At 35.7% G+C, this 25,478-nt stretch overlaps 1 protein-coding gene across 8 annotated transcripts in view; it reads right to left on the minus strand.

The window, feature by feature from the left end:
• Positions 1 to 25,478, minus strand: part of LOC126892114 (ancylostoma secreted protein-like) — a 328,099-nt gene that overhangs the window by 30,329 nt on the left and 272,292 nt on the right. For all 8 annotated transcript variants that reach the window (XM_050661585.1, XM_050661584.1, XM_050661583.1 and 5 more), the window contains one exon: positions 1,505 to 1,825. In XM_050661585.1, coding sequence (XP_050517542.1) covers positions 1,505 to 1,825 — 321 coding nt within the window. The remainder of the gene's footprint in view (positions 1 to 1,504; positions 1,826 to 25,478) is intronic.

Genomic DNA, 25,478 nt, shown 5'->3' on the forward strand with positions numbered 1-25,478 from the left:
TTGCCCCTGAAAATTACACATCAAAACGATCATTTACTGAGCTAATACGCCGTATAGTAGTAGTGCTTGTTTATTAGTAGGATAATTATTTTTCCACCTAGCTCTACCGAAAGTATACTTTTCCGGACCTGATTGTAGGGAGCAAAGTTGTACTTTTCCTCCCTAGGGAGGAAAAATATTTTCCTCCCTAAGGAGGAAAAGTAAAAGTGACGTCATGGTATTTCATTCATGAAATATAACTTATTGACGCCCTGTACAATATCTATTTTCTATTACGCAAGTATCTATACATTTTAACGTTTATTTATAAAACACCCTGTATTTTGCAGAATGGTAAAAAACAGTAAATTGTTAGTTTTAGTTCTAATAAATTTTGTTGGTTAGTTACATAAATAAATTAAGTAAAAATGAAAAAATGACTTGTTATTTGAGGAAGGTGGAAAAACCATATGTATAACATGGGAGTAAAGTGCCTTTTCCTCCCTTGAATGATTACTGCCCTCCGCTTTCATTCTCGGGAGGAAAAGTAGCACTTTCCTCCCTTGTTATACAAATAGCTATTTATTTTGCCTGATATGTCGTTATTGGTGTCGATCTGATTGACTAGAGCCTAGATAGATTAACTACTTCACACCATTGAGGTTTTGGTCATTCATATTCATATTTACTGCAGATTACTGATTGCTATTTAAAATTCTTAAAAAATTTATACGGAATAGCTGATCGGTTGTTCCAAAATATAGAATCAAATTTGTAAAACAATGTTCGCCTCTAGTTTTGTAACCTATATAAGTGGGAGCCTCAAATCATATCACATTGGATATTCAAGGAAAGTATGTCACCAAAACTGAAATCGATCCTCAAATGTTTAAGCATGCACGTGACCGTATTCAATAATAAGGAAAACAAATTTAAAAATGGATAAAAATGAGGAAAATTTGAAAGAAATATAACGTTTTGTACTCCACCTTCTAGTATATTATAGTATGAATGTGAAAATAAAAGTAATAGTTACTAATAGCAGTTACAGAAGATTGTTTTGATATTAACTGTTATTTATGGGGCGATAATTCTTTTTTAAACAATGGTAATAGTTAATAGTTTATGGGTTCAAACTTTTTACAAAATCTATTTTTCCTAAATTGTAAAATAGTGTTTTAATACATATTTAAGTATTTTACTAAATGTATGAAATATTATTTGGTTTCGGAAAGCAGGAAAATGGAATTTACATTTTTAAATATGAAAAAGAAACTAAAGCTTGAATGCATTCAAAAATTCAATTTGGCAAAGATTTAATTATTCTAAATCAATTTTAGTCATCAAAACTGAGGTGTCAAATAAGTACATATGGGTTCAGCTCTTCTTTTTCCTTTTCATTTATTTTCGACTTTCCTCTTGACTATTATCCCACCTACAACATGCGCAATAAGATTGGGAACCACAGAAATCCAATCTCCCCAACCTTTTATGCAGTGAATGATTTATTCAATTTGCTACTGACCTGTGTAAAATGTCCTGATGCTAAACTGCTCGGTTCAACCCCAAACGTATGACACTTGATCTCTTCGTACCAATTTTCCACAGCTTTCTTTCCGTCAATGGTAAAATTAGGATTAGACGATTGGATACAAAATAAGTTTTCTCCGTAGTCTCTACTATTGCTATGTTTTAAGACACTCTTTTTTATCAAATTATTCGCCCAGTCTTGGCTAACTCTACACATTTCCTTATTGAGCTTTAATGGAGGGACACCGTGCTTATGTCTATATTCATTGTGGGCTTGAAGGCACTCTTGTTGGAAGTCCATTTTGGAATTCTTTTTCTAGAAATAAAACGACAACACAAATTAGTTAAGAGATACAAAAATAATTTAAAATTTAACTAAAAATATTTATTTATCTTCTATAATGAATAATGTAAATCAGATATAAACAATGCAAAAAGTTTTGTTTTCGTTAGAGATGCATTTAAATTAGTCATACGTAAATGAACGGGAAATACGGCGATACCGTGTAATTTTCAGTGTCAATACGGAAATGCATGAAAATTTGGATTTAAATTTCTCTTACACTCCATTTCATTTTTGGACTTGAGCCGTTGGTTGCTTTTTCTTGGGAGGTGAAAGTCACCTCTCAAAACATTCTTTAAATAAGTCTAAAAATGGATAAATTGATCTCCACAATTCTAAGCAACTATTTTTCTATAAAGTATAGAGTTTTTTTTTATGTAAGTCAATACTTTTCAAGTTATTCGCGAGTGAAAATGTTTATTTTTCAACAAAACCCATGTTTTTAGATTTTTTTTTCGCAAATAACTCAAAAAGTAATTTTTATTGAAAAAAATATTCCTAGCAAAAATGTAGATTATAAAAAACGGAAAAATTCTACATTCATAAAGTCTATAGACCCAGTAAAGGCAAAGTTGTAGCTCATGCAATGTACTTTCTTATTCGTCAAATTTTAAGTCAAATATTTCAACGTCAATTAACCAAAAACTTAAGCATTTTTCGGGGAAAACTCATTAAAACTATAAAAAAATTTTTCTATAAAAGTTTAATGGATCAAAACTAAGTGAATTACGGCCAAAATAAAGTTGGCTCCCTTTATTTTGGTAAAAAAATTGTGAAAATCTCCCACTATTTAGCAACGTAAATGAAATTAATCTTTACTGCTTTACAATTTACTTTACTTATGTATTTTTTATATGATCTGCAAGTTTCATTGGTTCAAAGTGCCTATTTTTATTTACATTGAATTGAATATTAATTTGTTTTGTTGTATAATCCACGTTTACGATAATTATGTGATCTATTTGATTTAAAATGGATTCAGGATTTTTTTATACTTTGGCAACTACTGCGGTGCAAAAAAATTCGATCTGCTAAAAATTTGGTAATTTTGGATGTTTTGAATTTCCTAAACCTGTTTAAGTGATTTTTTTTACCACGTTATAGTCTCTTTTCCGCACTCGACTGCTTGCCGAACTCCCGCTTCGCGTCGTTCGGCAAACTGCAGTCGCGTGCGGAAAAGAATGACTTTCCTTATGCCTAGAAAAATACTGTGAGATGCGAAAATCAATAGAGAAGGACTCCTAGGACTCCTTGGATAGGTGTGATAAAGGCACATATGCTTAGATGGAGAGGTCACCTAGAAAGGATGTCGAACACGAGGACTCCAGAAAGAGTACTAAAGTACACTATAGCTTCAAAAAAGGAAAAGTAAGGCCAAAAATAGATGGAAGCAAGAGGTCGAAAAATACATGGAAAGAATGGGACTAGAAGACCAGAAAAGAAAAATGAATAACAGGAAGGAATGGAGAAAAATCACTATCAAGCCAAAGAAGATCTCAGTACATAAAGAAGAGTGAAAATGAAGAAAGAACAAACTTTTCAATCCATGGGCCTTTAAGGTGTTTTTGTATATACATATCCTGTATTATTACAAAATAAAAGATAATGAAATAAAACAAAACAATCGATTGCAAAATTTAAATAAATGGCAAATTGCGTAATACAACCTATAACTAATAAGTTTTGCGCATAACACCCAAATATAGATAATAATAATAAACCTAATAAACTCTACAAAAGTCGAAAAATAGATTTGAATTGTTAAGACTCATTGTTTGAAAACAGATTTAGTTTTTTCAAGCCAAGGATGAATTTACATTGAAAATGAGCTTAAACAGAGGACCTCGTCTTTTGACATAATAGCGAGCGGCCGGCAAATAGATATACATAAATAAAATTTATAGATAAAGAACAGGTTACACGAAAATATACCCGAACAATACACACTGTTTCAAAAAGTTTCAAAAATCCAAAGGTAAAACGATTACAAAAATTGCAATTTAGCATTATACATTATACAATGTCTCACATACAGCCAATGGTGAATAGACAATGAAAGGTAGCTTGAAAGAAAAGCTCTGTTGTTATGGAATAACGGCAAGCGGCAGAGAATAGAAAATAGATAAAAATATAATTTATATATAGATAGAGAATCCATTACACGAAAATGTTGATATCCAAACAATACGCACTGCTTTGAATATTTTATTCAATTTTTTTAAATGAAATTTTGTTTCGACATGCCGCGCTGGGGCCCCTGAATGTCGGGGGCCCCGTATAATTGATACGGCTGATACGGCGGTAGCTACGCCTCTGAGCCTAAATCCTGATCTAGAAACAAAATCGAGTATAGAAGAGGCCAGGAAATCTTTCGAAAAAATCAGTAGACTGCTACGAGATTCTCGAATAAAACTTTAAATTCTACTACGTTTATCAAAATGCTACATCTGGTCGAGTACTTCTGAAAACATGGACCTTAAAAATATCAACCGTAAATAAATTGGAGCCATCTGAAATGTGGATCTACTGGAGAATCCTCAAGTTTTCATGAACATCTCATGAATCAAACGAAGAAGTGCTGCAAAAAATAGAAAAAGGAACGAGAACTTTTCAACACAATGAAAGTTAGAAAAAGCTCATACCTAGCCAACATACTGAAAAATAATAGGTAAGTACCAATATTCTTAATAAATAGTGAAAGGAAAGATCAAGATAAAGAGAAGATTAGGAAGTAAAAAACTATCGTGTCTAAGAACATTCGACAATGGATAGGGCTACATTTTGAACAGCTAATAAAAACAGCTGAAGACACAGAAAACTTAGAAATTGTAGCAGCCAACCTCCAATGAGGAGGGGGCACTTTAAGAAGAAGAGAAAAGTAATTGAGGATTTTTATGTTTAATATTAAATACTTATCTAGACAAACAATAACTTAATCTATTTTTCAAAAATATATTTTTGAAAAAATTAATACTATTACCTTAAATTTTTAGTGATATCAAAATCGTCATTGATATTCTTTTTAATACTTGAACAATAAGAATAGTAGGTTCTAGAAAGTGCCTGTTACCGATAAGTACAGAATTATAAATGCAACTATTGTTATATTTATGCTATCACTTAACTGTCTCCGGAAATACCTAATAAAAATTATATTTATTGCTAGAGATAATAAACAAATATACACTAAGAAACGTACAATTCTACTGGTTTCTCTTTTATTTTGATTATACAGTAAAACCTCCGTTAACCGATTTCGGATAATAAGAATTTCGGTTAAAAAATAACATTTTTTGTATTCCTCTTGTATCAAATTACATATTATATGTGTACGGCTTATGTGCTACTTCAGGTAGCCATATATACCACTCTGAGGATCTCTAATGACAGTGAAACGTACGTAAGGGCGTTTATGGCGCTCCCTGAATGAACTGAAATATAAGAAGTCTTTTAATTTCGTTTTACAGCGAATTATTTTATATTATAACATTGAATTTTTTCCGTTTTGCGATAAAAATTTAATTTTTGACGAAATTGTTGAAACTGTCAGCAGTTTCGGTTAAACGATGTTTCGGTTAAAAAGGTTTCGGTTAACGGAGGTTTTACTGTATTATATTATATCTAAACTTTCTTCTGATTTCGAAAGAAAATGTTTTAAATAAAACAGCATTAACAAAAGGTATATACGAGAAAATATAAAAAATATAATATATTATACCACAATCATTCATTCATTCATTCATTAAGCATTACAATTCCTAGGGATTATAATCCCTAGGGATTATAGCTAACGCCAGTGGCGCACCCAGGGGGGGTTTTGGGGGTTAAAACCCCTCCCAGGGCATATAACAAAGATAAAGAATAGTAGTAAAGCACTAAAATCGCCTAAACCTCTAACTTTTTTAAAGTAACACGAATTATGAAACCTTTTGCATTCGATTTGGGAGAGCTTCAGGAAAATTCTTGAATACTTGGCATGAATAATTACAAATGAGAATTGCATTCTTGTAGGCGGAAAATCCATTTTCCAAAGTGCATCTCAAAGTGTTTACACAACAAAAATTCACAACTTAAAAAATAATCATGAGAATGAGTTCAATTTTTATATTCGGAGGACTTTGAGGTCGCTAAACAGGAATATAGGGTCGGCGAAGCTGTAAGAGTTACCTGGTATCAGGAATCTACGTCATCTCTATAGTCCAGTCAGGATGTACATCCGTGCTTGCAAAAGGTTAGGTCATTACGAATTTTTTATATGTTGTTCGTACCTAAGCCGACATTAAAAATCCAGATTTGCAATTTTCAAAGTGCTGTGCGAGCGGCGGCGTGCCCAAAAAACCTTGAATTTTTTTGACTATTTTCAGATTTTGCTCAATATCTCAGTGAAAGAGGGGTCTGACCGGTTTAGAAACTCTATACAACTTTAGAGAACAGTAAATTTGCTATAATTTAAGACCAAATCCAGCTCCGTATAACCAGCAGTTCTCAAGATACGGGCCTTGAAAAAAAAGCCATTTTTCCTGAAAACTGATTTTTTTCGAAATGAACCTTCATTTTATAGAATATCTTGAAAAATACTAATCCCACACACATGTTATGGAAAATGAAGTTGTAGAAAATGTTAGTAGCTTTCATTTGAGACCAAAATTGTACATATGAGCTTAGCAGTTCACTCAAAAACGGCAGATAACCAAAAACAGTCAAAAGTGGGTTTTTAGGGGAATTACATATAAACCGTTCTCACGTCTGATGCTACCAACAAAAACACCAAAACAGCCGAACGACTCCGGCGTTACGCAACTCATTCCAGCTACGAATTGACGTTTGAAGAATCCACAGTGATTCAAATTGCTCAAGAACATGTATTGGGCAATGAGAACAACAAGCGCCGCCTGAAAACTCTTCTTTGTGGCGCCTTTCAGAAAGAGGGAGTAGAAGTTGCCGTTGCAGAAGAAGATGCGGATCGAGAGATAGTCATGACGGCGCTTTCAAAAGCAGCAGCAGTATCCGATCGAGTCGTCATAGTCGGAGAAGATGTTGACCTTCTCGTTCTTCTCAATGGTTTAGGCGCTGAAAAGAAAAACGTCTACCTTCAGAAGAGATCGAAGGGCGAAACTGGATTCTGTCATTATTATACGACCTCCTACAACCACCAGACATCACCAGGGACAATACTGTTCACCCACGCATTCACCGGTTGCGATACCACCTCAGCACTGTTTGGTCAAGGAAAAACCAAAATCACCACAATCCTGAGCAAGAATAAGTCACTTACTGAGCAAGTGGAAGTCTTTCTTCGCCCCTACTCTACCCCAGAAGTCGTCAAGGAATCCGGTATCAAGTTGTACAATAAATATATTATACACGGCTCACTAAAATAATTAGTTACGCCCCTGTACTACTGATTACTTAAAATTCAAGTAGTATTTATGTAACCTTTCTGGAAACTCCAGGTTATTGTTGAGACTCGCATTTGAACCCCTCGCCGGGGCAGATCGTCAAAAGCTTCCTAACGAGAATCATCTCTAATCTATCGACGCTCCCGCTATTCGTAAAAAGGCCGCATTTTACCGGCTTTTTTTGCTATCGTTTTATACCGCTCAGATAATTCAATCTGCTCAGTATTATCGACGATGATTTATTTAGCGTATTAGTGAGTGCCTTACAAATGAACCAAATGGATTATGGAATTCAATCAGAGCTCTGATGTGACACGTCATCAAGGAATAAAACTGTAAGTACTCTACATGTATGTGAACATAACTTATTAGTCGTGATACTGTATGCATTTTGAACCATATACCTCTCGTAGCAAATATTCTTTGTGCCATTTATGCAGATAATACTTTAAATTACATATGAAAAATCGTTATCTACTCTTAACCAGCTTACCTATGGGAATATACTCTATAACCGTACAATAAGTATAGGTTACTATTGTTAAGGATACTTTACGTATTGCCTAAACATTTCTGTTCCATCGAGCCGTATCATATTAATTATTTATTAATTAAATCCTCAAGGTCCTTCGTATTTGCATATTTTGATAATCTCTATTCTGAGAATAACGGTTTTTCATTTATAGTGTCTTTCTGTTGCATTTGGAAATTTCCAAGCCACGCCGCCCCGGCACAAAAATAAAATATTCCTCTCTTTCTGCACTCAAATTCTCAGTATTTAACCCAGCACGTCTCTACAATAGCTGGTAGGTTGTTAAGCCCGGTCTACACGTGCAATTTCAGAAACTACTTGCTTTGTTCAAATAAAGGAGTCGTTTTGTTTGTATGAAAAAATATTTGCATATATTACATTATTTTATTTTCGTAAATATATTTTTCTGTTTATAGTATACAAAAAGTGTACTCATTTCTTGGCTGATAGTACGGGTGTTATAATTTTAACATTGTTTGTTCAACCTTTTGATTTAAATTAAATTTATAATTTTGAATCCGATTAAGCCTGGTTCACAGGTTACAAAAATTATTAAAAATAATTTTGTTTTCTTGCATAAATTGTAAGTTTTTGCTACATTTAGCTTCGCTTAAGCTCATTTTACACTTCTAGAAAACTATAGAAAATAAATAATTGTTTTTTCCTTCAATTTAATTAATTTAAATACTTGTTAAGGGTGTCTCACACTTGCTGAAAAATACCCATTTTGGAAAATTGCATATATTTTGAAATTTTATAGTTTTGCATTTCATATACTAATCTGCGCTCATACAGGGTGATACTATTAAGCCAATCTCACACTATTAAACGTGTAATATATAATATATTGTACATATTCTCTCATTTTCGCATCGATTTATAGGTTTAGACATTTGCAAATAATCTATCTAATCTCACATTCTCGCAACATGGCTGACCGATCAAAATATAACCGACAGAGGCTCACCGCAAAACTTGATATAACCAAGTTGGCTGATTCGGTTCCCACAACTCTTAATTCTCTAAACAAATATAAAATTCGTGAAATAATTTCACAACTCAAACATTCTTACGGACTTTTCCGCGATGCTCAAAATGTGCTGGAGACGATCCCCGAGGAACCTACCCCCTCTACTGATTCCTCTGTGGTTTTTGATAAATATTTGGATACAATTTCTCTATTGGAAGAAAGGTTAGAGGTCATTGAAAGTTCTAATGTGACTGCTACCCCCTCCCTCCAATTTGACCCTAATTCTTCTCTAACCTCACAGTCTATGGCTAGGCAACGAACAGTAAACCTCCCTCGTATTCAGTTAAAACCATTTAGTGGCTTAGTTACTGAATACAATTCATTCATTGAGACCTTTGATACAATAATAGGATCTGATACTACATTAAGTGATCTGGAAAAACTCATTTACCTCAAAAGTTTTCTAACTTCCGAGCCTTTGACGCTTCTCGAGCATATCCCACTCACAGGTGACAATTACAAAATAGCCCGGGATAACCTGACACAAAGGTACGCCAACTCTAAATCGCTTATCAAAACTCTCATCTCTCAAATTCTTGATGCGCCTCCTATTTCTGGAAACGCAAATCACTCACAATTAAGAAATTTTCATACGGTCATGTCAAATAATTTCAAGGCCCTATTGAACTTGAATAGGCCCCCTTCAGATCTCTTGCATTTACTTCTCATACATATCGCTACTCAGAAACTCGACGCACCTACCATTAGGGCTCTTGAGTTCCAATCCGGTGGTAGCCAAGCTACCCCTGATTTTGTCCATTTTCTAGGGGAAATCGAGACACGCGTTGTTCATCTTGAGAATATTCAATCTCAATCAAAACCAAAATCGACTACTACTTCCAGACACTCTTTACACCTAGCCTCAGACACTTCTACCAGTAACCTTTCGCCTCGCTTAGGTCCTAAGAAATGTTCCTATTGCAACGACTCTCACTCGATCTACTCTTGTCCTCAGTTCAAGCAGTTGAATTCTAAAGAACGTTTTAGTTTTGTCAAACAAAATAAATTTTGTATTAATTGTCTTGGGTCTCACATGCTCGATCAGTGTAAATCCAAATTCTCTTGCATAGTTTGTAAATCTCGTCATCACACGTTGCTCCATTTCGACAAAACGGGTCATAGTAACCCTTCCGCGGCTGTTGGCCAACACAACTCAAATAATCATAATAAAACCGCTATCTCAAATAACTCCCATACACAGGGTAATTCACAACAGGGGCCCTCACATGTTAGAGCTCCTGAAACGGAAGTTAATCTTCAAAATTCGACTCCACATTCAATGGCTCTATCTGCAGCCTCGCTTGATAATCATTTGGTGTTATTAAGCACACTCCAGGTCTATCTTGTCGCTCCTAGCGGCAAGAGGGTCTTCGCAAAGGCACTTTTAGACTCGGCCTCACAGGTTTCATTTATTAGTGCTGACCTCGTAAAGGAACTGTCACTCACCACTAGAGATGGAAAATTACGGATCAATGGAATTAACTCCACCTCATCCTCGTCTCAATCTATTGTAGATACAACAATTTTCGCTGTCGCTAACGACGTTCCTTTTGACATCTCGTGCTCTGTACTCCCAAAGATAACAAATCCGCTTCCTCAAATTTCTATTTCGGCGAGCAAACTAAACATACCCTCAGAGATACCATTAGGTGATCCGATGTTCCATGTAACATCCCCAATTGGTATCCTGCTCGGTGCAGACCTGTATAACGATATCATTCAACCTGAAATAATTCGTTTGGGAAAAGGTCTTCCCGTTCTTCAACGCACTCTACTCGGGTACACGATATCAGGGTCAGTTCCAGACTTTGCTCTTAAGTCGAAAAATACTAAAAAGGCTTTGGAATTTTATTCAAACTCTCTCGTTACTTGTTGTTCTCATAACACTCCTTCCGCCGTAAATGAGCCGGTAGTGTCCAACGAGGAACTATCCGATCATTTACAAAAATTCTGGGAGCTGGAAGAAGCCGCTCCTCAGAACACCGATCTCATTAATGATCACCCCGCTGAAATTAATTTTGTAAAACATGTTAATGTTCTCCCCAATGGACGATATGAGTCCACACTCAATCTCAAACTCCCTATCGAAGATATAGACATGGGAAATTCGTTTCTCTCGGCAAAAAGACGTTTTCTCAGTCTCGAGAAACGTTTTCAACTCAACCCTGATTTATTGGAAAAATATCAGGACATTATATCGGAATATCTCAATAACGGACAAATAATTCAAGTGCCGTTAAAAATGCTAAATGACTCAGGTAAACCTAATTACTTTCTCCCTCACTTTCCCGTTTTCAAATCCAACTCTACTACTTCCACTCGTATAGTTTTCGATCCAAACAATAAATCGTCTACGGGAATCTCCCTCAGTGACGTCATAGACAAAGGTTATGTCGTCCAACATGAACTTTTTGACATTCTCGCTAAGTTTCGTCAGTTTAAATTCGCACTAGTAGGCGACATCAAGGCTATGTTCCTACAAATCGCCATTTGTCCCACTGAAACATTTCTGTTAAATTTTCTCTTTAGGGACAATATTCAGCAGCCTTTACGGTGCTATCAATTTCAAAGATTACCCTTCGGGCTCCCAAGTAGCCCATTTATCGCTCAAAGAGTTATCAAGCACATCGCTGACAACAACAAACATACCCACGAACTTGCTACTAGTGTTCTGCAAGAATCTATCTATATGGATGACCTGATCAGCGGTGCTGACAGTCTTCATGAATTAAGTTGTCTTTTCGAACAATTAACTTCTTTGCTAGAAACCCATGGTTTCCTCCTCCACAAGTGGAACTGCAGTTCTTCAGAATTTCTGTCTCAACACAATTTAAATCCCGTCTCTGAAGTCAGTCTTAACTTCACGGGATCTGATAAAGTCTTAGGCATATTCTGGGATTCAGAACGCGACCACTTTTCGTTTAAAACTCCTATCTTCAAATTGGCTAATGTTGTTACTAAACGTACTATTCTCTCCTACATTGCTACTTTGTATGACCCGCTAGGATGGTTATCCCCTGTCCTTGTGAACGCTAAGCTCTTGATACAGGAAATATGGTCCCAGAAATTGGACTGGGATCAACCCATTGACTCACCCATCATTATGAAAAATTGGCAAAACCTCTTATCGACATTCAAAACTATAGAAGAGGTCAAGGTACCTCGATGCTTACTTTTACAAAAGAAAGTTGTTGATGTTCAATTAATTATTTTCACCGACGCATCGGAAAAAATATACAGCACTTGTGTGTATCTCAAAGCGACATACTCAGACTTTTCTGTATCGTCGCGGCTTATCGCTTCTAAAAACAAAATTTCTCCGCTAAAAAATAAACTCACCATCCCCAAATTGGAACTTTGTGGAATAGTGTTGGGAGTCACTCTGGCTCATAGACTTTTTCACATCTTCAAGAAAAATTTGAGTATATCTTCATCTCATCTCTTTGCTGACTCTACAATTGCCTTGTCTTGGATACTTTCTAAAAAACACATTTGGAACATTTTTGTACAAAACAGAATTCAAAAGGTCAATTCCTTGTTGGAAACTTTTCCTTGTGATTTCCATTTCGTCAGAAGTCACGAAAACATCGCTGACCCCGCTTCCAGAGGGATAAATGTCTTTGATAATCCCCAGACCACCGAAGACTGGTTATGCGGACCTAGCTTTATTAGAGACAATCCCATCGATTTTTCTCTTCATCAAATTCCTCATTTTCAGGATGATCTTCCTGAATTAAGGAAGTTAGTTGTCTCAAACATAGCAACAAATCACGAACTCAACGACACCTTTGAAAATCTATTCGCTAAATCTTCTTCTTTTCGTAAAATTCAAAGAATTGTCGCTTATCTTTTTAGATTCATCAGTAATATTAAAAAGAAAATAAATAACTCTCCACGAGATACGGATATATTGACGCCACCCGAAATGGAGATCGCTGATCACGCGATCATCAGGTATATCCAAAGTATCTACTTTAAAAAAGAGATTCTTGAATTGAAAAATGCTAAACTCGTGACCAATAAAGCCATTCGTAAACTCAACCCCTTCCTACAACATAATGATGGGCTGATTCGTGTGGGAGGACGTCTCCGACACGCCCCCATATCGTATAATCAAAAACACCCCATTCTACTTCCTTCTAAATGTCGAGTTGTAGAACTAATCTTGACTCAAGCTCATCATAAGTTATTACATTCAGGCGCGCAAACAGTACTTTCGTATGTCAAAATGAAGTACTGGCCAATTGACGGATTAAGACAGATTAAACGCTTAATTCGTAAGTGTGTAAACTGTTTCCGATTCATGACACCCAATTCTGTTCAACAGATGGCAGATATGCATCCCGATCGTGTACTCCCCACTAGACCCTTCCAAGTCGTCTCAGTGGACTATGGGGGGTTCTTCTTAATTAAGTCCTCACATTTGAGGAAGGCACCGCTTTACAAAGCATACGTAGCCTATTTCATTTGCATGAGCACTAAATGTGTTCATATCGAACTCGTCACAGGATTAAGCGCAGAAGCCTATATTCTTACTCTGAAAAGGTTTATTGCCAGAAGATCCACGCCCAGTATTATTTGGAGCGACAATGCCACAAATTTCCATGGGGCAAAAAATGAAATGCGCGAATTCTATGATTTTTTCTTAAATCAAAATAATTCGGAACAGATTAAGGAATTCTGTACTCAAAACTCCATAACTTTCAAGATGGGTGTTCCCCGCAACCCCCATCAATTCGGCCTCCATGAGGTAGGAATAAAGAGTGTGAAGTATCACCTCTATCGAATTATAGGAAATTCCCACTTCACCTTTGAAGTGTTTAACACAGTATTATGCCAAATCGAGGCTATTCTAAATTCGAGACCCATCACTAGGATGTCGTCTGACGCCAATGACTTCGCTTTCCTATCTCCAGCTCACTTCTTAGTTCAAAGAAGTTTAACCGCGCCCCCTGAACCAAGTGTTTCAGAGATACCTGAAAATAGGTTGAATCTTTTTCAGCGTATTAGTAAAATTCAACAGCAATTTTGGAAATTGTGGAAAAAAGACTATCTTTGCCTCCTGCAGCAAAGAAATAAATGGACCGACCCTACTGACCCTGTCAAGATCGGGGATTTGGTTCTGTTGAAGGAGGATGGTACTCCTCCACTCTTATGGCCAACTGCCAGGGTAATAGATGTATTGCCTGGTAAGGATGGTCTAGTTCGTACTGTCAAGATTCACACTACTCACGGTGATTTTCTTCGTGGTATTACGAAAATCGCTGTGATTCCCCTGGAAGATTAAAATCTATCCCTAGGGGGAAAACTTATCGTTTTCCTCCATTTTATCGTTGTTACCCCTTGTGTATATAAACTCTAATTTCTTCAAACATTTCTTATCGTTGTGCACATCTTTGCCAATCCCCTCTCTTCGAGGTGATATAGGCCATCTCTCTCGCCTGTCGCCCCCGGCAATATGTACAATAAATATATTATACACGGCTCACTAAAATAATTAGTTACGCCCCTGTACTACTGATTACTTAAAATTCAAGTAGTATTTATGTAACCTTTCTGGAAACTCCAGGTTATTGTTGAGACTCGCATTTGAACCCCTCGCCGGGGCAGATCGTCAAAAGCTTCCTAACGAGAATCATCTCTAATCTATCGACGCTCCCGCTATTCGTAAAAAGGCCGCATTTTACCGGCTTTTTTTGCTATCGTTTTATACCGCTCAGATAATTCAATCTGCTCAGTATTATCGACGATGATTTATTTAGCGTATTAGTGAGTGCCTTACAAATGAACCAAATGGATTATGGAATTCAATCAGAGCTCTGATGTGACACGTCATCAAGGAATAAAACTGTAAGTACTCTACATGTATGTGAACATAACTTATTAGTCGTGATACTGTATGCATTTTGAACCATATACCTCTCGTAGCAAATATTCTTTGTGCCATTTATGCAGATAATACTTTAAATTACATATGAAAAATCGTTATCTACTCTTAACCAGCTTACCTATGGGAATATACTCTATAACCGTACAATAAGTATAGGTTACTATTGTTAAGGATACTTTACGTATTGCCTAAACACAAGTGTTTTGTGGCTCTATATGGGGGTGACATCACGAAAGATACTTTGGACTACTTGAGATATAAGTCATTCATAACTTCAAGGAGTATAAACCTCGCCCGTTTGCCACCAACAGAAGATGCCGCAGGCCACCATGCAGCAAGATGCTACCTTCAAGTGCAGAAGTGGAGAGGCGTCAATTTAAATCCCACTGATTGGGGCTGGAAGCTATCTTCTCAGGGACTCATCCCCATCACCACTACCATGGATCCCGCACCACCTGCACTTCTTCGAAAAATTTCTTGTAATTGCAAGAAAGGGTGCTCTGGAGGCTGCTCGTGTAGGAAGGCAGGTCTGCATTGCTCGGTCCTGTGCCAATCATGCGGAGGACAAACGTGCAATAACATCCCGGATGTAGAGATAAGATGCTCAGACGACGAGGACGATCCAACAACAGACTGGGCTCCTCTGCCAGCGTCCATCGAAACACCATATTCGTGCGATCCCAAACCCGGGCCCTCTAAAATAAAGAGAAAGCCATAATTTGGCAACCAAATCTCAGTTAACTACATGATTATATTGGTTTTCTTTTTTTGTGAATCTAATTTTTGTAAACTTCTTATTAATAAAACTATACAAACACGTAAGAACAGTTCATTTGCAATTCCATATAGATATAATTTGCCCATTTAAACTATAAAAAGACGTGAGAACGGTTTATATGTAATTCCCCTAAAAACCCACTTTTGACTGTTTTTGGTTATCTGCCGTTTTTGAGTGAACTGCTAAGCTCATATGTACAATGTTGGTCTCAAATGAAAGCTACTAACATTTTCTACAACTTCATTTTCCATAACATGTGTGTGGGCTTAGTATTTTTCAAGATATTCTATAAAATGAAGGTTCATTTCGAAAAAAATCAGTTTTCAGGAAAAATGGCTTTTTTTTCAAGGCCCGTATCTTGAGAACTGCTGGTTGTACGGAGCTGGATTTGGTCTTAAATTATAGCAAATTTACTGTCCTTTGAAAATTGCAAATCTGGATTTTTAATGTCGGCTTAGGTACAAACAACATATAAAAAATTCGTAATGACCTAACCTTTTGCAAGCACGACCCCCTTCTCATGTTTAACTTGGCTGGACTACTAGGAGTTTTATAGAAATTCGTTATTGAAAATAATTTATTATCTCGGGGTTTTAAGATCGCTGAACAAGAATATTGCAACGAAGATGCTGTACGAGATACCTGGTGCCCTGTATCTACGTCGTCTCTGGGAATTGTATGAAAATTCGTAATAAAATTTGTTGCAACTTGTTATTCCGGAGTTTTTAAGGTAACTAAGAGTTCTAATCATATACTTGAGGTTCTGACATCTCTATATCTAAAAAAATTATTATTAATAGTGAAAGAAAAATTTCGAATTATTTTTTCTTTTCATAATTTTCGCTCTGAACTAAAATAACTGACTGTTATTGTTACTCACCGTTGAATTTTATAACGAATTTCTATAAAACTCCAGAAGACGAAGTAGAGTCCGGGCACCAGGTAACTCATACTCATACAGCATCGTCGAAGGAATATTCGGGTTCAGCGACCTCAAAAATCTCGGAACAATTTTCATAATCTTTCAATGATTTTCATAATGAATTTCCATAAAACTCCAAGAGACTACGCACGGTGGTCCTTTTTCATAATCTATGCTTGCAAAAGGTATAAAATTCATCTTTAAATAATTGGTTCAAATGACACTCATTGAATACCTAGATAACCAGGTAAACAAAATAAATCGTTCTTAGAACTCAACTTCCACCTCGAAGTGAACAATTAAAACCGAAAGTTGTACTTCTTTACCGAACTTACGCTCAGTAGTTTCAGGCAATTTACCAGCGCCCGCGCCCTTTCAAAGTGAATTTAAGTGTACCTAAAACTGTTATTTTAATATTTTTTTGAAATGGAAGTCGAGCGAACAGGTATATTTACAATAATTATAAAACAATAGTTGTACCTTTGTTGATAAAAAAATATTTGATTGTAAAGATGATGATAGATTAGCACTAAAATAAGAATTTGTAAATATTTTAATAGAGTAGAACTTTTGGGATTGTTCGGGATTGTTGCTAAACTATTTTTTTATTGTTACTTTATTTATTTATCTCTCAGAAAAAGTTACTCTTGTGTGCTCGAACGTGCTCTTTCTATATTTTTTTAATTTTTGTAGGTTCTTGTATTTTACATTATACAACAATGTTTTACCTGTATACGAATTTTCAGTCCCTTATATTTAGTCTAAGAGCTGGGAGCGGATTTTGTACGTGATAAGTAATATCGAAAAACTATACGGGGATATATTGAATTAATTGTGTACATGACTTTCCCCAACGGCCGGAAACCAGAGTGGGGGACGAGAGTAATTATAAGGGGTCAAAGTCGGGGTCAAAGTTGCGGTTTTTATTATTTTTTTTGTGACGCTAATGATGGAGATAGTGCACCAAAATTTGAGAATAAGTAGATCATGACATTACTAAGTAAATTCTCTAGAGGCGGATCGCTACGTGGCGGGCAAATGTTGTGATGCGTCACAAAAAAAGTAATACAAACTGTGACTTTGATCCCTTAAAACTACCCTCATCCCCAACTCTGGTTTCCACCCCTGGAGATTTTGCTTAGTTACGTCATGATCTACTTACTCCCAAATTTTGGTTCACTATCTCGATCACGAACGTCACAAAAATCCCTTATAATTTTTATATTCACCCCTGCCCCCATCCCTTTGTCGGCACGCAACGTTCCGCCCCTGGAGATTGTACTTACTTACGTCATGACCTACTTTTCTTTCTCGATCATGAGCGTCACAAAAAAATAATAATAAAAACCGTGACTTTGACTCCTTATAACTACCCTCGTCCCCCACTCTGGTTTCCGGATCTGGGGATTTTACTTAGTTATGTCATGGTCTACTTATTACCAAATTTTGGTGCACTATCTCAGTCACGAACGTCACCCCTACCCCCATCCCTTTGTCGGCCACGCAGCGTTCCACCCCTGGAGATTTTACTTAGTTACGTCATGACCTACTTATTCCCAAATTTTGGTGCATCTCGATCATGAGCGTCACAAAAAAAATAATAAAAACCGCGACTTTGACCCCTTATAACTATCCTCGTCCCCCACTCTGGTTTCCGGCCGTTGGGGAAAGTCATGTACACAACTAATTCAACATATTCCCGTATAGTTTTTCCATATTACTTATCACGCACAAAATCCGCTTCTATCTCTCCGACTAATTGTGGTGTAATACTTTTGCAACCATAGATCGTCAGAAAGGACCACTGTGCGACGTGTCTACTGGGATACCGGGCACCAGGTACCTCTTACAGTTTCGACGAACCCATATTCCTGTTTAGCGACCTCAAAACCCCCGAGTATAAAAATATAACTCATTTCCATGATTATTTTCTGAGTTGTGAATTTTTATTTTTGGCACTTTAAGAAGAACTTTGGAAAATACATTTTATCTACTCTATGTAATATTATGTATAAGTTTTTAGTTTGTGAAAACTGTCATTATAGATAGCAGTGCGTAAAGGGTTTAAAGTGTGCGTGAGGTAACAATGTATTTTAAATGGGATTTACTTTTTCGCACTGTTTTTGACACACTTTCATATAATCAAATATCCTTAACTTTCGCGTTGTCACGGTGATGACATATGAGCAATAAATTACTATCAAAAGTTTTGTGGTTTGAAAGAAGTTAGAATTTTTAAATGCCAAAGTTCTAAAAATTCTAGGATAGAAATGAATTCCAGTGACGAAGAGTTACAGTTTTTTTATTTGTTTATCGTAGATAAAATATTGCATGAAACTGTGCGTGAAGTACTTTTTGCGAACTTACGCGATGTATAGCACTCGCTCCGCTGTCGCTCGTGTTCTAAACATAGCGTGCGTTCGCAAAAAGCATACTTCACGAACTGTTTCATAAGCAACTATTCTGTTTACAACAATGCAATTTTATTTGTACCACATGCCGAGCATTCAAGAATTTTCCTAATGCTTTCTCGAATCTAACGCAAAAGGTTTCATAACGTAATGCTTTATATCCTCGCCTACAGGAAAATGTAACTTGTTTTTTTAAAAACAATACAAAAAAATTCGGTGTCCAAGCCAACCCCTCCCAGAGGAAAATTCTCGGTGCGCCACTGGCTAACGCCATGGCGCGGCATTGAAAATCCTATTCTTGAGTGAGGTGGATTACTCCTCTGTCATTTATAGCTTGCTGTGTGTCTTTGCTGCTGTCGTGACTATTTTCCATTCCTTCCTGTCCTTGCACTGAACTTTTCAGTCTTTTACATTCATTGCTCTTATGTCTTCTTCTACATCATCCAGCCATCTTCTTATAGGTCTTCCTCTACACCTGAGCCATAGTGGTGTCCAGATATAGTTATCCTTCTCAATATATCTGATTGTGGGCGTCTCTGTATGTGTCCTTTCCATACTAAGCGAAGAGATTTTATGTATCTGACTATATTTTCTCTCTTTAATTCTTCTTCAATTTTGACATTTGTTTTCATTCTTATTTCTCCCTCTCTTGTTACATTGTGACCCATTATTGTTCTCATTATTTTTCTTTTAAATCTGAGAAGCCCATCTTCTCATTTCTTGTTAATCATCGTTGTTTCCATCCCATATGTAACAAACAGGTCTTCTTCTTCTTCTTCTTCTTCTTCAGCCTGTGTTCGTCCACTGCTGGACATAGGCCTCTTCCATTTGCTTCCATCGATTTCTACTCTTGGCAATTCTCATCCACTGCTTGCCCGCGAATTGTTTGATCTCATCTGCTCACCTCTTCTGCGGTCTGCCTACTGGTCTTATTAAGGTCCAGTTCCGGGAGGCCCCTAGGCAACCCAAGCTAGGAGGCCCCTCAAGAAACTTTTATCTTTTCCCTACAAAACCCCCTGATAACCCCTCCATCTCCGAGCGGCATCTCTTTGATATATATTAGTGGACATTTTGTAGATTTAAACTTAAATTTTTTGTTTCATTTTGTAAACGTGTTGTTTAAAGAAATAAAAAAAAGAAATAGTCAAGAAACTATTTAGGTATATAATTTTGATTAAATTTTGCAATATAAAATTATTTTAAAAAAATGTTTTTTTTTGTCATAGTTATCCAGAAACGAACAATTCATTTTAAAGTATAATAATTTTTCTAATAATGGAAAAAAAAGAAGGTCGTAGAAAAAGCATAGTATTCTACTCACATGTAATGGCTATTACTTACTCTGATGAATGCTAACTTCATACTTCATCATCGTGAGTAATACCCATCATTACATGCTCGTTAAGTAATACACCTACTATTACTTATTACATAACTAAGTAATTATAAATAATTTTGGATTAAATAATATAGTTTGAGTTTTCAAAGCCTTATAATTATTATAAAGCAACTTTTCCAAGTTTCATAGAAACAAAACTACTTAAAATATCTTCTAATTCCAAATTTTCGAGCACATCATTCTCAATAGTCATAATTGGAGGAAATGCTAGTCTATTTTGTGCCACTGTCTAACGGTGACAGTTTTTAATAATTTTCATTTTTGAAAATGACCGTTCGCCTTTTAGTCCATGTGGTGAGACCGCTCCCGCCTGAAAAAATTTCTGATTCGGTTTCATTGTGGATTCCTATTTAAAAATGTCCCCTTTAAACAAATCTGAAGGGTGCCGGGCAGAATTTTTGGGCAGAAATTGTTTAAACAATATTTTTAAACAAATACAAAAGATCACGTTTTTTTGCTCTGAGATATATATTTTTAGGTTTTTTGGGTCATTCTAAACAAGAAAGGTATCCTGTAATTTTTCTCAAAAATTGATAGTTTTCGAGTTATAAACGATATAAAATCTGACAAATGCGAAAATACGCATTTTAGAGGCTTAAAAACTCATATTTAAATTAGTATTTTTAAGGTTGCCATATACTTAAATTGAAGTTTAAACATTCAACTTCAAGATTTTGAAGAGTGATTGCGTCTAACCTTAATCTAAATAGTTGTTTTTTAATTGTTAAAATATGCATGTCCATCCGATTTTTTTGCCGGTGCGGCGCGCTCTATTCCAAAAATCTCCTATTTTCCTCCGAAAAATATTTTTTGTAGATTCTTTGGAACATTCTAAATAAAAAAAGTTTCTTGACATTTTTCTCAAAAGTTAATAGTTTTAAAGTTATAAGCGATTTAAAAACCGAAAATACGTTTTTTTGTAATTTTTCGGATTTTAAATCGCTTATAACTTTAAAACTGTTAACTTTTGAGAAAAATATCAAGACACTTATTTTATTTAGAATATCCCAAATAATCTACAAAAAATATTTTTAGGAGATTTTTGAAATTGAGCGCGCCGCACCGGCAAAAAATCGGATAAACATGCATATTTAACAATTAAAAAACAACGGTATAAATTAAAGTTAGACGCGATCACTCTTCAGAATCTTGAAGTTGAATGTTTAAACTTCAATTTAAGTGTATGGCAACCTGAAAAATACTAATTTAAAAATGAGTTTTTAAGCCTCTAAAATGCGTATTTTCACATTTTTCAGATTTAAATCGCTTATAACTCGAAAACTATCAATTTTTGAGAAAAATCACAAGATACCTTTCTTGTTTAGAATGACTCAAAAAATCTAAAAATATATATTTCAGAGCAAAAAAACGTAATCTTTTGTGTTTGTTTAAAAAAATTGTTTAAACAATTTCTGCCCAAAAGTTTCGCCCGGCACCCTTCAGATTTGTTTAAAGGACACATTTTTAAATATGAATTCACAAAGAAACCGAATCAGAACTTTTTTCAGACGGGAGCGGTCTCACCACATGGACTATTTTGCATTTGTAATAATTAGCGTAATAAATTATAAGATAAATCTCACAAGCTACTGGCAAATTTCGAAACTTCGATTCGAATTTGTTCTCATAAAAATAATCCAAAGAGAATATGAAGCAGGAATAAATTATTTTCGCTACGAATCCTGAAGATGTACTATAAAATATTAGAACTGCAGTAGTTCATTTTAAATTTCAGGTTCAATATCATCATTATAGTTTTCATGTAATTTTGAAGTACACTCCTTTGTTTGAGTATCACTCAGTTTTGGAAAAACACAAAATACCAAATAATGAGTTACTGACTCGTACGCTGTCAACTGACGACCCAGCTAAATAATTAGCTTATTCGAAATTGGTAGATTCGTTTCAACCTTAAATTTTCTCCACCCTGTAAAAAAACTTCATTGGAATTAGCATCATCAAAATGTAGTTTTCTTGCTCGCGTTTGTTTACTCTCGTCGGTATATTCAGAGTATTGTAGATCGCAGACCTTCTGCTCGTAGTAAGCAAAATTATCTCTTTGGGAATTTAAGAACTCCAAAAGTAATTTTAGAAGCTGAACTGCAGTTTCAAGTTCAATCTCTTCTCTCTGTAATGATTTACTGACAGCGTTGATGAGTTCTAAAATTGTTGTCAAAAACTCATTCATTATGAATGTTTCTATTTTGACATTTCTTTCAACAAACACTTTGCCTCACGAACTGTTTTAGCTTTCTGATTAGGGTCTTCAGCAAGAGTATAAAGAGCAGATTTGAAGGCGTTGTAACCTTTAGAACTTTAGGCAAAGCTCTGGTTGTATCAGCCCTTGCAGTCCATCTAGTGCTGCTTGGTAGCTTCCCAATGGTGGTTAGATGCTGAAAAAACGTTGTACACGGACTGAACAAATCCAATACATACGATATTTCTCCAACGGGTCCAACGCAACTTTTAGCAGCACTTACTCCGACTAAAGCGAGTGTGCGGCAGAAAAAATGTAAATTGCTTTTAAATTAAAAGTTTGTTAATCTAAGATATATGAGCCTGGAGACCATTGTATTTGCCTGGCATGTAGCGAAAGGCATGGGTAATAAAAGAGAGGGTAGCGAGGGAACACTGACTTATTTGTTACTCTTGCTCTTACTACTTTTCTAAGAAATCGTGCAGACTGATAGGGGCAGTACTGTTCCTTCTACCAAACGGCATTCATTAGTGACTTATTTTCACAACATAGGCTTTTTATGTGAACAAAAGTATGCATTGTAATGTTACAATTTGTAATGTAGTTTTATACGTCCACCATCAATTTTATGGCATTGCGCGATATTTGAATTTTTCAACATAATATGATTTATAAATTATTATTTTTTCCTTTTGGGTCCTGCGAGGCTACTTTGCCTATTGGTTAATCCGGCACTGTAAGGTCTTATAGGTCGTATAAAGGTTCATCTTTATACAGGTGGATACAGTTTCAAATTTATGGTTCTGTGATATTAGATATTTCTGAGTAGTTGTGTCCTTCCTTATCGTCCTTCCCTATCCCTATACCACTATCAACTAGAAAATAAATTCGAAAAATAGACAAAGTAGGCAAGGCCGACGAGATGGATGAGCGGGCCCCGACAAAAAGTTTAAGAGCGGGACCCGGCAAAAAGCGAAGAGCAAAAAAGTTACGTCTTTGGTCGGCGACGCGGCTCCTTATTAAGGCGGCTACAGACCTTCAGTTTTAACTGCACAGTTTCAACTAAACAGTCGAACTCTTCGGTTAAAACTAACATCCATATTGTCTACACACGTTCAGTTTTAGTCTACAAATGTTCAGTTTCAACCAGGGCCTATTTTACCACTAGGCCCATGAGGCCCCTGCCTCGGGCCCGCATTTTAATGGGGCTCGATAAGATCACTAACAGAAAAAACAAAATAAATTTTCAAAATTATTTCATTTTACGAACAGGAAATGATAAATGATAGCAAATTAGGTTAGAGTTATATTCATAAACTATAAACCATTCTTAGCATAAAACTGCAATAAGAGTAGGTATAATAGATTTCCTTGTCGGTACCTATAACAATAAACAAAATTTATACACCACTCCGAAAGATTAACAAGAGGTAGGATTAACAAGAAGTATCGTCACGTATTGTCATAAAACTTATTCAGAATGCACTTTTAAATTTAATATTTAGTTTGATGCCCTTTAATGAAAAGATAAGGTGTTTCTTGCATGCATGTATTAGTTCTCAGTGCTGTGTTTTTTAAGTTAGTTCAACTTATCAATAATTCATTAATCATTAGTCGTTTTATTAAATTTCTCCTTAGAGTAGGGAGAATTTCACGGGAAGTGTCAAATTATCCCTACTCTTTTTTTTTTCCCATAATCATCACTACGATGATGATTATTACAATTACAATCTGGTCATACTTGACCAATGAGCAATTTTAATCTAACCTAAATTATTACTGTTCCTTAAAATTAAGAGCTTGCCCTATAGCGTCTCTTATCTAACCTAACAAGATAGTGCACTATTCTAGCATACACACTAACGCGCACAAGCACTATGCTCTGCTTTTCACTATCACCTATCACTTAAACTAGTTCATAAGGTTTTGTCCTCTTCAGTCTTCTAACTTGCCCAGTAGTATCGAGGAGCTGGATTGCCTCAATATTTTCGTGCATGTGAAGTCGTTGCTCGTGACTTCCTGCCATCTTCTTGATGATTATTTCCACAGTTTCCATTCCTAGGTCCTTATGGAGATCTCTGTTTGTAACATACCAAGGAGCATCTACAATATTTCTTAGTATTTTGTTCTGGAATCTTTGTATTACTGTTATATTACTTGGTCTAGTACACCCATAGTGGGCATCCATAAGTCCATACAGGTCTCAATATTTGTTTGTAAATTAGTAACTTATTATGCATCGACAGTGTGGAGTTTCTTCCAGTTAGCCAATACATTTTTTTATATCTTATATTTAGTTCTTCCCTTTTTTTCTTAACGTGCACCTTCCAGCGTAGTTTTGCATCTAATGTTATACCCAAATACTTAGCAGTATCTGCATATGGTACTTGGATATTGCTGATTATAACTGGTATATATTGTATTTTTTTGTTGGTGAAATTAACATGGACAGATTTAGCTTCATTTAGCCTGATTCTCCATTTTTGTGTCCACTTATAGATTTGGTTAACTGCTATTTGGACCTTGTTGGTCGCCTCTTCACTTGTCGTCCCTACTGCTTGAATAGCTGTATCATCAGCAAAGGTGGCAACTGTGTTGTTTTCCAGTACAGGTATATCACACGTGTATAGTAGGTATAGGACCGGACCCAACACACTGCCTTGTGGAACACCTGCTCTAATTTCTTTTAAGTCTGAAAAACAGTCTTCTTGCTTAATTCTAAAATGTCGTCCTTTTATGTATGACTGTAAAAGTTTTGAGTACTGTATAGGTAAAAAAAATTTTAGTTTGTATGTTAAACCTTCATGCCAGACTTTATCAAAAGCCTGTGCAGCATCAAGAAATACAGTTGAACAGACTTTCTTTTCTTCTAGGGATCTTTCGATAATATTTGTGATTCTGTGCACCTGGTCAATTGTTGAATGCTTATTTCTAAATCCGAATTGATGTGTCGGTATCAAATTCCTTGCTTCAATAATTGGTTTTATTCGCTTAAGGAGCAGTTTCTCAAACAGCTTCGATATTACAGGAAGCAGAGATATCGGTCTGTATGACGAAACCTCATGTGC

This window comes from Diabrotica virgifera, chromosome 9 (assembly GCF_917563875.1).
Source record: "Diabrotica virgifera virgifera chromosome 9, PGI_DIABVI_V3a".
Classification (NCBI taxonomy): domain Eukaryota; kingdom Metazoa; phylum Arthropoda; class Insecta; order Coleoptera; family Chrysomelidae; genus Diabrotica; species Diabrotica virgifera.